Genomic DNA, 16,577 nt, shown 5'->3' with positions numbered 1-16,577 from the left:
GCATTACGCCTATGGTGTGGGCACAGGAGCAGGAGCCCTGTGCCCCTACAGTACCCGGGTCCATTCCTGGGCGCTGTAAGTGCAGTGCTGTCATTTAAGAGTACATGGTGCTGAGAGCTCGTCAAACACGAGCTCCACAGCACCATAATGGCAACACTGAAGCCTGGGAAGTTTGGTATCAAACTTCTCAGCACATTGAACCCACACTGATGCCAGTATGGGATTTAATGTACTAAGCACCCCAGAGGGCATCTTAGAGATGCCCCCTTACAGCTAACTTACAATCCACGTCTGCTCTGAGGCTGCCCAGGCTGCCACACAGCAGACACGTTGCTGGACCCCTGGGTGGGAGAGCTCCTGCTCTCCCGGGCCTGCAACAATGCACATCCTGGGTGAGGTGAGAAATCTCCTCCCCCAGGACGAGCAAAGGGAAGCTTCAAAGGCATGCCGCCATTTGGAGTTTCCCCAGGCCACTGCAACACCCCCCTCTGGCGGGAAGCTTGGCCGGAAACCCCATACAAGGACAGGGGATGTGCCAGCCTGCCCACCCCACCCCTCAGGTGGGGGAGGCGAGGTGAAGCACATCTCCGGGCTCTCGCCATCTTGAAGATGGGGGGGCCCTACCCTATCAGGATTAGGCCACTGCCCCCCTCCCATTGGAGAGAGGCAGGATAGGGGGTGTACCCACCCCAGGACAAGGACCCATTGGTCCCTGGCCTTCACCTACCTGTAACGCCCCTAAATCTAGTATTTAGGGGCACCCTGAACCTTCCTTCCTCAGATTCCAGATAGAAAACTACAAGAAGAGCAAGAAGAACCAGGACCTGCCCTGCAGCTGCTAAAAAGAGAAGAAGACACCAACTGCTTTGGCCCCAGCCCTACCGGCCTGACGACTCTCGAACCTGCACCAGCGCGGCATCTCTCGTGGCCAGCAACCTCACCAACCCCGGAGGACCTGGCTACCTTTTGGCTCTAAGCCCCTGGGACTCCCATGAGTAGAGGCTCTACTCAAGAAACCTATTTTTAACCCCTGGCAGCAGCCCGGAACCGCGGACCCAACACACTCTGCACCAGCCAAGCCTGGCCAGTGCCGGAGTGGACAAAGACCCTGAGGACGACCCCACGGCGACTGTGACCCCGAGTCCGGCACCCAAGGACCCCCCTCGACATTCCGGAAGAAGCCTGCAGCCTCAGAACAGAGTGCCACCCCAACCGCGATCAACAAGAGGGTAAGATTTCCGACATCAAAAGGCACCCCTGCACCCGGCGCCCTGCGGCCCCCGTGCCCAATCCCGGGGTACCCACCTAACCTACAACTACCCAACTTACCTCTCGAAGTGGTGGTGGCACCTGAAGCATCCTCGTCCCCGAGCTTGCAGCCTTTTTCCAAACCGGAACATTCCCATTGATTTCCATTGAGCGCCCGACGGCTCAAAAGCACCCTGCACCCAGCCGCCCGAGTGGCCCTGGCAGTGCACTCTCTACACTAACCTACTTCCCCACTTGCCCTGAGTAAGTGACCAGGAGCCCAGCTCCCACAGCCGCGTGGCTTGCCAGACAGCAGCCACCAACCAAGGCCCCCCTATCCCTCATAGGATAACATTGGGCCTAACTCTCTCTGCACCCGGCCGTCCTGAAACCGCTGAGGGTGAACCAACTGTACCTACCTGACACTGGGGGACCTCTGAGTCTATGCCCGGAATTTCAACTCTGCCAGTCGAGTACTTACCCTTAAACCGCTAACTTCATTTTCCTCATAGGGTAACATTGACTGGCTTTTTCTTGGAAATTCTTCTAAGTGTGAACTTTTCAAAACTGCAAATATTCACCAAAAATCAGCCAAGTGACAAAAACGAATTTACTCACCTGCTCCTAGGTGAGCTCCCAGTGCTGGATCTTGGTGCCCAGCCCTGACTCTGAAAAGTGTCCACAACTATACTTACCTCTAACTCATTTTTCTCCCATAGGAAACCATTGTCTGCTTTTCTGTGAAATTTCTTCTAAGTGTCTATTTTTGTAAATTTGAAATATTTTTTTAAAATCGTACCATTTCTGCAAACGAAATTACTTACCTGTTTTTGATAAGGACCCCAGTCCTGGGTCTAGGTACCCAGTCCTGGATTACTAAAGTAACGATAAAGTACTCTACCTGCAATGTGAATTTCTTGCCATAGAGATCCATTGAATGTTTTCTTTGAAATATTTTTTAAGTGCTAACTTTTGAAATAGCTAAATATTATTTAAAAATCATTACAGTTATTAAGTCGACTTACATCACTTGATTCTGAATACTGACCCAAGGCTGGATCCAGGAGCCAGACCTGGAATTCCAAAAGTAATCTGAAAAGTAATTTATTACAAATAACCTGAATTTACCATTGAGCTCAATGCATTGTTATGTTTTGGAAATAGGATTGTTTATTGCAACCAACTGTGACTGTTTACATAAATTTATTGCTTAAGACAAAAGTATTTATATTCAACCTCTCATTCTGAGAAAGTATATTTTTATCCCCTTTGTGGTTCTAAAAATAAAACAAGCATATATTTTATATATATATATAAACCATTGGCCTAGAGTTCAGTTATTGAGTGTGTGAAAGCATTTGCTGACTGAGTGTGTACAATAAATGCTTTACACTGTCCTCTGGTACTGCCTTACTGCTCGACCAAGCTACCACTTTTGAGAGTAAGGTCATACCTAACTTTGACCTCTATCAGCCTCTGGGGGACCGTGGACTCTGTACACCCTGTACCTATTAGGGAACAGTATATACAGAGCCACTTTCTCACAGCGATTTCTTCACGGGTTTCCTGTTTGAGGTGTATGTTTCAAAAGGGAAAAGATACCGGCTATCACTACTTTTCGCAATATTTTTACTGACCTTTAAAGATACAGGCCATTAAAGAAAATGGCAACCTTATAGAAAAATCCGCAATTTCTAATCTATTGTGAGTGTGACTGCCTACATGTATTTTAGGGTGGAGTTGGTAATGGAATCAACACGCCCAGTTACTTGTGTCGTGTCTTCCCTTCAAAATCTCGGAGAAACAGATACCTATGGCATCTTTCGTTGACAACATATAAAGGGCTATCCTGATCCCTGAAATGTCTTCAATAAAAAGACACGGCATGTTTTGTGGAGCTAGAGACAAGGCATTGGACACACCTTGAAAAAACAAGCATTGAAAATGCAATAGGTCTCGCCTTTGATTAAGTTAAAAGCCATTTGCTTTGCTAATGGTATTGTATAGCAAAGCAAATGGCTTTAACTTAATGAAAGGCGAGACCTATTTCATTTTTAATGCTGGTTTTAGTCTGTAAGCACTATTTTTTTAAATGAGTTTCTCCTACTGCAGGCAAGCCATGCTTTTCCGCAACATTCAGGGCGCATGCGCGCTTTCACGTTCCGAGCAGCCGGGACAATGGCGGCTGCTTGTTTGAATAGGTTTCGCATTTACAAGAGTTTGAGCTATTGGCATTGTAAATGATCATGCCTTTTATTAGTGTTAATTAGCAAACCAGAAAAATAAAAGGCATTGTCATTTACTATGCCTAAAGCTTAAACTCTCGCAAATGCGAGACCTATTGCATTGCAAAGGCTTGTTCTAAATTTTGCCTGTTAAATCTTTGTTTTGTACAAGTCCGTCTTTCAACCTTTCTCCTGAAGAGCATTCTCTTGTTAGCCATTACATCGGTTAGGGTGGCGACTGAGATCCAAGCTTTACACATTCTTTATTCTGTTTAGTATTTCATGATATTAATGTCTCATTAAGAACTTTGCAGAGACATTTCAGATTTTCTCCCATCCAACCTTGTTTTACTGCCTCCAGAATTCCCTCTCCAGCCCCAGTCGAACGCTGGCTTCCCTGCACGTGGTTTGAATCCTTGTGTTTTTATTGCAGCAAAAGTCCATAATGGTTTGGCCTCTCCAGAGCAATTTATAGCACCATGAACAGTCTCCTGCATTTCAGCTTGTCAATGAAACTCTTATAAGCCAATTATATGTAAACTGGCCCATCAGTGAGATCTGCAGTGGGGCGCGTTGTTTATATCTTTGCCTGGTATTATTAAGTAGATCCTTCGTCCAGCAAGGACCTCTGACGCCTCTGCAGAGTTTTGATTTTTGCTTAACAGATTTGTCACTTGTGATTTTTTCTCTGTGTTTATGGTTGGGTATTCGATAAACTTGGTATCCAAACGTTTATGAATATTGAAGAGAATCCCATGATAGAATGCAAGGCTACTTACTTGTTTGTGGTCTCTGTTTAACATTTTGGTTCACTTTCTCAGAATTCATAAACATGTCTTCCCTTTAAATTAGAAGCACAGAAATCAGTGCAGTAATGTGGGACCATACTTCATTCCCATCATCATACGGAACTGTCCTCCATGACACTGCCCTAGGACAGTGTAGCGCCTTGGAAGCTAAAAATGCCCACTTTAAAAACTCTCTCAATGAAACTGACACCTATTGGCTCACAGCCCGCATGATTATTATTATTTTTTTTGTGATTTAAAATTGAATTGTTGCAGCCTTTGAGCTTTTCAGTGTATAAAAGCATTTCAATAGTTATTTATAACACATAAAAAACCGGAAACTGCTTCCTTTAGATCAGTATGTTTTCTATCCGGATTAATTAAAGGATTGGATATTGTTCAATTTAGATGTTTTTTCCAAGATCTTAACCATGGGTGGAGATAACATAATGTCTGTGAATTCAAAGATAGAGCTCCGAGACATCACCTAATATTATTTAAACCTCCAAGGTACAGTTATCTACCTTGTAAGTCGAGGGCTACAGAAAATATATGTTAGGAGTTTTCCAGCTGTTTACCTTTGTTTTTCTGGGTATCCCAGTACTGCTTTCTGCAATCTGCTGACTTAAGCTGACTGTGTGTTTATTGCAGGTACTGCGTCCCCCCCGAGCATGGAAAGAGATTGGAGCGACTTGCCAAAGGTAAACCGTTTTTGGTCTGATCTGTCTGTCTGATGACTGTTTCTGAAAAGAGCTTTGCTACACAAGCCGGTGGATTCCCATGCCACTCTGGTAGAACACATAGATTGTTTACTGCTTCATTTTAAATAGTTTGTTGATGGGCATGCACTCCCTGACATTTCTTACAAAGCAGACTGTTTCTACCAGAGTTCTGTACAGCCATTCTTATCTCTAGACAGTGAAATAATAAAATCGCGTATTTGCTGATATGATTGGTGCTCGTAATTCGAGCTTCTTTGGGGCATTTCTGCCCTCTGAACTTCTTGTTACTTGCCTACAGGAGGGCACAGGCTTTGAGTCTCTTTGCCCGTAAAGGTAAAGTGCTCAACTTTTCAGTCCATCTCTTTCTTGCATTGCAGGTTTTTTTCCTGGAAGCGCTCAGAACTGTGAGGCTTTCCTCCGCCACAAAATGACCCTCATCTCTCCCTTCATTCTGAAGAAATATGGGATCCCATTTAATAAGGTGAGTAAGGAGGAACGCTGGAAGACTCCACTGTTCATGGTGCCTTGACATTAAGTTGGTTGCTTATGAAAATCCTTCGTAGCTTCTGCTGATGCACTGTGACATGTTACTAGAGTTCTAGGTTAGTTACAGGTTCCTTGACTGCAGGTAAGGAACTCGTTGGGGTCAGCATGGTCGACCCTTTCGCTGATTCCATGTTTGGTTTGTTTAGTGTTGTTTTTTTCATTGATTGACTCTGCTTGGGGTTCTACAAGCTTGAACTCTCCTGTTCACTATGTGTGCTCTGTGCTCCACCTTTGAGAGGCCTAATGCCATGGGCGAATGTATGACATTACAACGAAAAACTTTACAAAGCATACTTTTAAAAGGCGGTCAATTCCACGCATCATCCATTACAACGCAAGCCGTAACAACGCATATTCCATTACTAAGAAAATGACTATTCTAACACCGCCGGGTGCTTACCTCTGGGAAGGTGCTGGTCGGTGAGGTGTATGAGTTGTAATAGCATGCGTTGTTATGGCATGCATTTGTAATGGATCCTGCGTTTAATTGACTGCATTTTAAAGGCATTGTGTTGTAATGCCTGCGTTGTACTGGATGATTCCCGCCATTGGCTGCACTTCTTGTATTTTGGTGCTTAAAAAACATGCTGTTCAAGAGTTCTCTACCTTGTAAGTCGAGTGCTACAGAAAATATTTGTTAGGAGTTTTCCAGCTCAAACCATTTTATTTCTCCTCTCTTAACCCCTTCGCTGCGGCGGGAATTCCGCCGCAGCACGGGGGGGCAGCGCGGTGGCGCTGTGCTCGTCATGAGCCACGGTTGAGCTGTGCTCATGACGGAGCGGTTCCGTCATGACTCCGCCCAGTTGCGTTGTCCCCCCGCACAGGCGGGGAAACAGCGCCGCGTAGGCGGAGCGGCCGCCAACGGTCGTGGCATGACGGAACCGCTCCGTCATGAGCACACGGCAACCGTGGCTCATGACGGAGCGGCTCCGTCATGAGCGGGGAAGGGGTTAATAAATAGTCACCGTGCAAGCTAGGAAGACAAAATATTTCAAGTAGGGCAGAGAATAATGGTGATGGCAATATAAACATGAAACCAGACAAGGAGAAGAGAATATTTTAAAAGCAAAAAACAAAAAAGATCCTAAATTGACCCAAATAGTGAGGGAAAAGATTGAACAGAACAGCAATCATTTATCAGCAGTTTTATATGAGCATGGAATACGCCCGTAGGGCTTCGGAGAGCTGTAGAGTGTATTGCTGGCAAATATAGGTGACAACAAACGCAGCATTCGTTCAGGGCCCTGTTAATATAACGAGATGGGATCACGCTTGAAAATAAAAGGAAGTATCATTAGGATTTTGCATAATTCTGTAAACTCTGTGGAATGTGTTCTAGGTTAAGTGAAAAAGTGAGCATACACTTGGGGCTGTAACAGAGTTGAGGAGCAGTGTGGAAAGGCAGTGTTTTTTTGGATTTTGAATGGAGAGTGGGTAATGCGAGTAGAAGTAAATTCGGCGAAAGTGGGCGATATAGGCTGCATCCTGGAGGGTAAACCAAGCGTGAGTAATTCGAGACCAGACCATTGAATGATCCTGGGTGAGGAGTTCCACCTTTTAATATAGAAAAGAGCATAGGAAGATGACACTGATTGGATGTCACTCCTTGAGGAGGACCTCCCAGGTGTCTACATAATGAACTGCTCTTCATTGAGCCCCTAAAGAGAGTAGACGGTGCTGGTCTAATGGCTGTGGCAAATCCTTCCACGGATTTGGGATATATCCTAAGGAAATGCAGGGGCCCTCTTAGTGTTTTTTTCTTCTTGAAACAAAAGTAATTTAATTGACCATTTTTCTTGATTCTGACGAGGAGGGAGCCCCTGGCTGTGGGGAGGTTGCGACATAGGAATTGCAACCCCTTATATATTAGACATGCTATTTTGTAGGAGAACTTGGATGGGTAGCCATTTTTGAGAGGTAAGGTTGGTTTTTAAATGGTTGCATTTGTGGATTCATTAAATCCCACACTGGCATCAGTGTGGGTTTAATGTGCTGAGAAGTTTGATGCCAAACTTCCCATTTTTCAGTAAAACCGCTATGGTGCTGTGGAGTTCGTATCGACAAACTCTGATACCATATACTCTTTATGGCATTACTGCACTTACAATGTCTAAGAATTGATTTAGACACTATAGGGTTACATAACTCATACACCTGTGCCCTCACCACTGGTATAGTGCACCAAGCTAGAGGGGTGACTGGCCTATGCCAGGGCAGAGGTGAAGTTAGATAGCACCTCACTCTCTATTTGTGGTAGTGTGGTTGAGCAGTAAGGCTTTATCAGAGGACAGTGTTAAGCGTTTGTTCTACACACTCAGTCAGCAAATAAATTCACACGCTCAAAGACTGAACTTCAGACCAATTGTTTTGTATAAATATATTCTTTTAGTTATTTTATTTTTCTAGAACCAAGCAAGCCTTTACAGTAGTAATACAGTTGTAACACAGTTTGGATTGCAATTGTATATGCACTTTGTTTTGATTACAGAAAATGCAATGCTTTGGAAATAGAGTACATATACTTTGTATAGGCTTTTTAGTAAAATGACAGATTACTTTGCAGATTACTTTTCTTACACAGTACAGTATACCTGGATAATGCACTGGGACATTTCCTGTAAACAGGTGAGTAAAAGCGTTTTTGTTATTTAGTATAATTTTAAAAGGATTTCTTAGGTTTTCAAACTCCACACTTGAAAACTTTTCATAGAAAAACAGTCAATGTTATCCTATGGAGGTAAATAGTGTAATCAGTTAACAGGTAAGTAATTTGTTGTGGGAGTTGCTATTCTGGGGTTAGACTCAGCAATCCCCCAGGGTCAAGGATGCACTCTTGTTACACCCTCTGTGGCACCAGAGTGCTGAGGCCCAATGTTAGCCAATGGGGGATAGGAGGCCTCCAGTTGGTGGCTGCTGATGAGCAGGCCACTGGGTTGTGAGAGCTAAGCTCCTGGACTTAAGCTCAGGGCAAATGGGGGTTCAAGCCAGCACAAAAGGTGCACCCTCATCGGAACTGGGGCGGACAGGTGCCGAGTGCTGTTTTGGCATTGAGTGCCCTGTAGCTTTTAATGGGGAGTCTCCGGTTTGCAAATACAATGCAGGCGCGTGGACGAAGGTCTTCTGGCTGAGATCACCACTTGCAGAGGTAAGTTGGGATGCTGGGGGTTGGTTAGGCACTGTTGGTTGGGCCACCCATGGCAGTGGGGTGTCTGATGCAGGGGGGCCTTTTAGGGTCGGATCTTCTTACCAGCTCCTGATCGCGGTTGTGGGGGACCTTCCGGTATAAGCCTGAAGAAGTCGGCTGGAGGCTTGAGGCAGCTCAGCGATCACCGGATCTCTCGTCAGGATCGTCGGGGAGACCTTCTCTTGGTGTTGGGCCACTTGAACTAGGGCCATGGGCGTCGGGTGCAGAGTGGTGCAGACCCGCGGATCCTTGCGGAGCTGGAGTCTGTTGATGAACAAATCCGGTGTTGAAGGGGCAGGCATGTCCTCCGTGTTTGTCGAGGTTACTGGCTGCAGGACACACCGGGATTTCGCTGGAGCAGGTTTGAGGTATAAACAGGCCGGTAGGGCTGGGGCCAAGATTGTGGGTGTCCTCCTCCTTGTTAGCTTCGGCATGGCTGGTCGGTCCTTCTTTTTTTCTTCTGGTTTCTTGTCTGCGGAAGCAGGGGTAAGGGGTGCCCCTAAATACTATATTTAGGGGCGTTACAGGTAGCTAAAAAGTTTGGGCCAATGGGTCCCTTCCCTGGGGTGGGTACATCCCCTATTATACCACCCTCCAGTGGAAGGAGGGCATAAGCCTTTCCCTGGCTGGCTGGGCCCCCCCATCTGCAAGATGGCGGAGCTGACAATTGTGCTTAACCTCGGCAACCTCACCTGAGGGGTGGAGTAGGCAGAGGTGGGCACACCTCTCTTCCTGTTTTTCCCGCCGGTTCTCCCGCCCAAAGTGGGGGTCAGCACCAGTGGGGAACAGTTGCTGAAAGCAGCAAGTGGCCTGGCGAAGCTCATAAAGTTGACAAGCCTTTGAAGCTTCACTTTCGTGAACCCTGCCCATCCTGGGGGAGGAGGCTTGGCACCTCGCCACAGAATGTGCATTGTTGCAGGCCCCCAAGAGCAGCAGGCTCTCGACCCAGGGGTCCAGAAACCTGTCTGGTGGTGGCAGCTGAAAGCAGCCACTCCGCATGGACAATAGTGGTAAATCGTTTTTCAGGGGGCATCTCTAAGATGGCCTCTATGTGCATTTTTCATTAGATCCCCCGCTGGCATCAGTGTGGGTTTAATGCGCTGAGTAGTTTGATACTAAACTTCTCAGTTTTCAGTGTAGTCATTATGGTGCTGTGGAGTTTGTAATGACCAACTCCCAGCACCATATACTCTTAATGGCAGCACTGCACTTACAATGTCTAAGAATGGACTTAGACACTGTAGGGGTATAGGGCTTGTGCACCTGTACCCTCACCACTGGTATAGGCCACCCAGATATAGGGGTGACTGATCTATGCCAGGGCGGTTGGTTGTAGGCATGGCACACAGGGATGTGTGCCATGTTGACTCTTCACTTTGTTCTGCACCAAGACACGCAGCCTGCAAATGCAGTGTGTGAGTGTAAGGGTACAGGACCTCTGAAGGTGGCACAATCAGTGCTGCAGCCCTTCTTTGGTCACAGTGCCCTGGGTACCTGTGATACCATTTACCAGGGGCTGACCTGTGGCCAGAGATGCCAATTGGGTTTAGGCTTCAATGCAGTTTTTAGGAAAAGAACATAGGCCCTGGGTACCTGATTAGCTGGAGCCCGGGGCACACTCAATCAAAGCACATCAGCAATTCAGCAAAAAGTGGGTGAACCATGAAGAAAGAGGGCACTTTCTCACAGGTGGCTTACCTATTCTAGGGCAGTGGACTGTAGACGTCGACACTTCACTTAGTTCTGCACCAAAACATGCAGCCTGCGTTGGCATTGTGTGTGTAAAGCTACAGGGCCTCTATATATAAAGTTGTTATTTTTATAAATTGGCGTGGATCTCCTTATTGAGAAGTGCACCTCCATTTATTTACTATTGTGTGTATTTGCAGATGTCTAACACTCCTCTGTGATTAGTCTGTGGCTGCTTGACAGCGCTACCCACTAGAGAGCACCATGGGACTGCAAGAGCAAGCCCCTGCCCACTCATAAGGGAACCCCTGTAATCTTCACACAATGTATCCCATTTTGATACATCAAATCAAGAGCCAGCTTCATACACCACCTTTACTGAAACAAGCTGCGGAGCACTGCCTGCCCCACTTTGAAGTCAGCAACTGAGGTTACATCCAGGTAGTAGTGCTCCATGAATGTGTGCCTACTATTCCAGGTAACTGCACTGCAGATATCTTGTAAAGGTACAGCAGTGTACAGTGAGTCATCGCCATGCTCCTAGTGAAATGTACCCTAACTGTACCCTGGAGTGGACAATTCACTTTGTTGTGGTGCAGGCTGAAAACCAACGTGTTAACCCGTGCTCTCCTTGCTGATGTAAACACCAGAAGGACTGCCTTAGATGAGATCAACTTTAGGTGAACTTTGTGGATTGGTTAGAAAGGAGGCAGCAGAAGGTGGCTATGATGAATTCACAGGGCACAACACAGATGTAAATGCTCTAAAAATGCCCTCCATAAACTATTTAATGATCTTTTGGTGTGGACAGACGAACCACTTAAAAGTAAGGCAATCTCTCTCATCTATAAAAAGATTATAAATAACCTGCAGATCGCCATTAAGGCATTGAGGGGGATATGGGACCAGGACCTCAGTGAGCTCACAGATGAGGAATAGACTGAGGTGCTCATGGGTAACCCTGGGCGTGACACTACGCTTCGCCCACGTAGTGTACGTAGCGCTGCCTGCTTCGAAGTTTTCGAAGTAGGCGAAGCAGGCTAGCGCTACGCACACCCAGGGCGAAGCGTAGCTGCCTGCCGCCGCCACCCGCCTCCCGCCTGCCCTCCTTTTAAATCAAACCCCACATTTAAAATAAATAAAAAGTAAAGAAACTTACCTGAAGCGCGGCGTCTCTTGGGCTCCCTCTTCCTCATTTCCAACTTCTTCTAACAAATGTGCATGCACGGATGCCCGCGCATGTGCATTTCTTGCGCGAAATGCGCATGCGCGGGTGTCCGCGCGTGCGCATTTGTCAGAAGAAGTTGGAAATGGAAGAAAGAGCCCCGGAGACGCCGCGCTTCAGGTAATTTTTTTTACTTTTTATTTATTTTAAATGCGGGGTTTGATTTAAAAGGAGGGCGGGCGGGAGGCGGGTGGTGCGTAGTGGGGCTACGCATAGCGCGCGAGTGTGCGTAGATTTGGGCACACTACGCGCTGCTTCACGTAGCCCCACTACGCCCACCCTTACTCATGGGCCATAGGGAGATGGCGATTAAGACGGGGTTCCGCCTCATTCAGTTTAATATCCATGTAAGAAAGTGCCCCTTTTTGCATGGTTTCCCCCCACATTTGCCTAATGTTGATGTACTTTGACTGTGCCCGGAGTTCCTGCCAACCAGGTACCCAGGACCGATGTTCTTTCCCAAAACTGTACTGTTGCAAGACCCAATTGGGACCTCTCTGGCCACATGTAAGTCCCTTGTAAAAGGTACCCTAAGTACCACGGACACTGTGACCAGGGAAGGCCTCTATGGGCTGCAGCACTTATTGTGCCACCCTTAGAGGCCACTGGACTCTGTCCACTCTATACCTCATTTTGGCATAGTCTATATAGACAGGTTCCTACATTGGTGGATCAGCGGTGGGTCTACAACTTTGCATTTGTTGGACTGACTTCGTCAACACCTGATCACAAGTCTTGATACCGCCTTGGTTAAGTCCCTTTAGAATTATTTAGAAAAATAAAAAGCCCCAAAGAAAAGGAAGAGACTGTAGGGAAGGTGGACAACTGTTAGAATCTCCCTGGCCCAGTGGAAATGTGGCTCTCTCAATAAGGGAGAACTCCACAATTGGCACTGGTGAAGTACTCCCTAGCCAACAAAAACACCTGACTAGTCAGGCAACTGTCCAGCCTGAGTTGGTGGCTCCTCAGCTAAGAGAACAGAGGGTGGAAGAAGCGTGCTCACCTCAAAGTATAGTGGCCCCCTACCTTAAAGAGCAGACAGGACACCCGAACCCAAAGAAACCTGTGTGTTAGTCCCTTCACCTGCTGGTGAAGAGCTAAAGGTGTTTTTCTGGGCACTGACAGCTGTCAGTGGCCTCTGCTGGGTGTTAGCTTTCATGGCAGCACTGTCCTTGCCATGGTGGTCTAGCCCCATGCCAAATAGCAAGTTAGACCCCTGTCTCTATTTGGGGGGGGGGGGGGGGGGAGGGCGGCTGGGCTTGTTTAGGAAGCTGGGTTTCTGTTGCAGTAATACCCCCCCACACACACACTTTTTGCCAGATTTCTGATGCACTTTGACTTTATGTGGCCTGGGTCCCAGTGCCTGTACCTGAAAGAAGCACGTTAGTTAGATTCCTCACCTTAGAAAATCCCCAGGCGTCAGGCTGGATCCGGAAAGATGTTTTGTCAGCAATACCCCTTGTGCGTCGCTAGGCGTCGTCTGCGGCTCCGCGTCCGTCGTCGGTGTCGTGCGCCGGAATGACGTCGTCAGAGTACTTAGACGCCGCCCTCGCGCGCTGACGTCCGTTCTCTTTTTTTCTGCGCCAGACAGCGCCGGGAAGAGCTTACCCCTTTATTCACTTTTTGACTAAAACTTTTTGGACTCTTTTGTCTACTCGACTCGAACTGGTGCCGGTAGGTTGCCTGGGTTTAAAGCCTGTGACTCCTGTCACCGACACCGCTCTTCGTACTTCCCTCGCCGGTCGTGCGAATCGGTCAAGGGTCCGGGTGGTACCACCCCCACGGCTCCGCAGTAGCCGCATCCGTCCCCATACCCACCGGTTCCTGGGACTGACGCGACTCCGGCGGAAATCAGTGCCTTCCTCTCGGTCATGAGGGGCCTGGCTCTGCCGGCGTGCCTTCGGGCCTCGCTGGCTCGACAGGGCGACCTAGCGAGCCGGCGGCTCCGGCCCCGGCGCCGTCGTCGACTTCGGTCCCGACGCCACAGGTCCCCGCGGGATCCAGGCCTGGATCTCAGTCGGTGCCGGTCGACCTCACGACGCCTCCTCCGCCGGCGCCAACACCGGTTCCACCCCCGGTGCTTTCTCCGGACGACGCCGTTCCTCGGTCCGGGCCCTGCGCCACTTCCGCGCCGTCCAGCACCGCAGCCGACGCCGATGGATGACAATTTCATCTACCGTCCGGCTTCGATTATTCCCCCTGTTTATCAGGAATCTGATGACGGGGGCGACTGGGAGGCCAACTTATCTCAGGACTGGACAGATGAGCTGGGGGATGCCAGTGGTCTGGACACCTCCCCGGACACTGGTTTCATCTCTCCTCCGACTGTGGCTTCGGAGGAAGGTGCTGCATTTTCCGTGGTGCTGCGGAAGGCGGCCGAAGCCCTTGGGCTGGAGCTGCCTGCTTTGGCCGTGAGGACTAACCTCCTCACTGAAGTGCAAGTGCAAGCTCCTCGGAGACTCTGCTGCAGTTCAATGAGGCACTAGTGGATGTTCTGAAGGGCACCTGGTCCAAGCCCTCCACAGTACCTCCTGTGGATCGGAACGTGGCCCGGCGCCACTGCCCTGCTCCGGGCGACCCCAGTTTTCTGTCCCAACACCCCACGCCCGAGAGCCTGGTTATCCAGGCCTCTACTTCCCAATCCTCTTTACCGTCCGCTCCCCCGGATCGGGAATCTAAGAGGCTGTAACAGTTCGGTAAGAAGCTGTTCTCTTCCCTTAGTTTGGGACTGCGGTCCTTGAACACCGCTTGCCACTTGGACCGTTATTCTCACTCTCTGTGGAATATGGTGGAGGACATGCTGCCCCAGTGTCCGGAGGAGGCCTGGACGCGGCTCGCCCAGGCTCTTGCCGACGGGCGGGATGCAGCATGACATGCTATTCGATGTGGACTAGACTCTACGGACTCGCTGGGTAGGGCGATGTCAACCACGGTGGCGCTCCGCCGCTACACCTGGCTGCGGTCCACGTCTTTCTCAGGGGATGTCCAGAGCACCCTCATGGATATGCCCTTTGATGGCACTCGCCTTTTTGGCGAAAAGGCGGATAGTGCGTTGGTGCGCTTCAAGGACTCCTGGGCTACGGCCAAGTCCTTGGGCCTCTCGGGGCCGCGACTGCAAACTTCCACCTTTCGTCCCTTTCGTGGCCAAGGAAGGGGCGCCCCCTCACGTCCGCCTAGCCACCGGCCGCAGAACCAACCTGCACGCGGACGTGGATTCCGCCGAGGCGGTACCGGGGGTCAACATCAACCCCGGCAGCATCCGCCTCAAAGCCCTCCTAGTCCTTGCTTTCAGGCCCATTCCACGGCAGTGGGAGGCAGAGTTCGCCATCACCAGCTCCACTAGCGTTCCATCACATCGGACAGGTGGGTGCTGCAAATCGTCCGAAGGGGCTACTCCCTCCCCTTCCAGACGACCCCTCCAGCCATGCCACCGCAGTGCCACCGCATGTCGGGGGATCACTTGAATCTTCTACGGGAGGAAGTTGCAGCCCTCTTGGCCAAGGGGGCCGTCGAGCACGTTCCTGGTCCAGAAGTAGGTCGTGGTTGCTATTACCACTACTTTCTGGTTCCCAAGGAGGGCAAAAGGGGCCTATGCCATATCTTGGACCTCAGGAGCGTCAACGCCTTCCTCCGGAAGGAGAGGTTTAAGATGCTTACCCTAGCTCAGGTTCTGGCTGCCATGGATCCAGGAGACTGGATGGTTTGCGTTGGACTTGCAGGATGCTTATTTTCACATTCCCGCCGTTCACGGTGGGTCAGGAGCATTTTCAGTTCACGATGCTCCCCTTCGGCCTCACCAGTGCCCCTCGGGTGTTAACGAAAGTGATGGCGGTGGTCGCAGCTCATCTGCGCAGATCAGGGGTTCCGGTCTTCCCCTATCTCGACGACTGGCTTTTGAAGGTGGGCTCGACCCTGCAAGTAGTCTCCCACCTCCAGACTACGGCCGACCTCCTGCATTTGCTGGGGTTCTCCATCAACGTGCCAAAGTCGCATCTGAGTCCCTCCCAGAAGCTCGTTTTCATCGGGGCGGTTCCAGACTCGGCGCAGTTCCGGGCTTATCCTCTGGAGCAGCGGGTCCGGGATATTCACGCTCTGATTCCCATCTTTCAGCCTCTATCCCGGGTTTCGGTCAGGTTGGTGCTGCGGCTTCTGGGTCTGATGGCCTCCTGCATCCTGTTAGTGCATCACGCCAGGTGGCAAATGCGGGCTCTGCAGTGGGACCTGAAGTTTCAGTGGGCCCAGCATCGGGGCAACCTGTCCGACCATGTCTTGATCTCGGAGGGCACTGCAAAACAGTTGCAGTGGTGGCTCACGAACTGCTATTGGGTCAGCGGCAGATTCCCTCCCTACCCCACCTGGAGCACGTAGTGGTGACGGACGCGTCCCTCCTGGGATGGGGGGGCCACATGGGGGAGGCGGAGATCAGAGGACTCTGGTCTCCAGCGGAGTCTCGGCTCCATATCAACCTTTTGGAGCTGAGAGCGATCAGCCTTGCACTGAAGGCATTCCTTCCCGTTGTCCGGGGAAGTGTGGTGCAGGTGTTCACGGACAACACCACCGCCATTTGGTATTGCAACAAACAGGGCGGGGTGGGGTCGTGGACCCTTTGTCAGGAGGCTCTGCGTCTCTGAACATGGCTGGAACATCAGGGGATCACCCTGGTGGTTCAACATCTGGTGGGCTCTCTGAACGCCAGAGCAGACGAACTCAGCCACCGGTGCATGATGGATCACGAATTGCGTCTCAACTCGGACGTGGCGCAAGGCCTCTTTCGGCAGTGGGGAGAGCCTTGGTTAGATCTATTCGCCAATGAAGAGAACGCGCAATGTCAGCAGTTCTGCGCGTTGGAGTTTCCAAGGCGGCACTCGCTCGGGGACGCTTTTCGTCACGAGTGGAGTTGTACGCCTTTCCGCCTATACCACTTCTGCCCAGAGTGCTGAAGAAGATCAG

The 16,577-nt window shown here is 49.7% G+C and overlaps 1 protein-coding gene across 3 annotated transcripts in view; it reads left to right on the top strand.

Annotated features, from left to right (window-relative positions):
• KDM4A (lysine demethylase 4A) overlaps positions 1–16,577 on the top strand; it is a 612,801-nt gene that overhangs the window by 174,073 nt on the left and 422,151 nt on the right. For 2 of the 3 annotated variants that reach the window (XM_085602947.1, XM_085602948.1), the window contains exons 6-7: positions 4,913–4,962; positions 5,361–5,464. In XM_085602947.1, coding sequence (XP_085459073.1) covers positions 4,913–4,962; positions 5,361–5,464 — 154 coding nt within the window. Of the gene's footprint in view, positions 1–4,912; positions 4,965–5,360; positions 5,465–16,577 lie in introns of all 3 variants that reach the window. The other variant, XM_085602949.1, reaches the window with a different exon arrangement.

This window comes from Triturus cristatus, chromosome 4_2, assembly GCF_964204655.1.
Source record: "Triturus cristatus chromosome 4_2, aTriCri1.1, whole genome shotgun sequence".
In the NCBI taxonomy this organism is placed as follows: Eukaryota; Metazoa; Chordata; class Amphibia; order Caudata; family Salamandridae; genus Triturus; species Triturus cristatus.
Note: the sequence above shows the minus strand (reverse complement) of the source record. Positions and strands in the feature narration are given on the sequence as shown.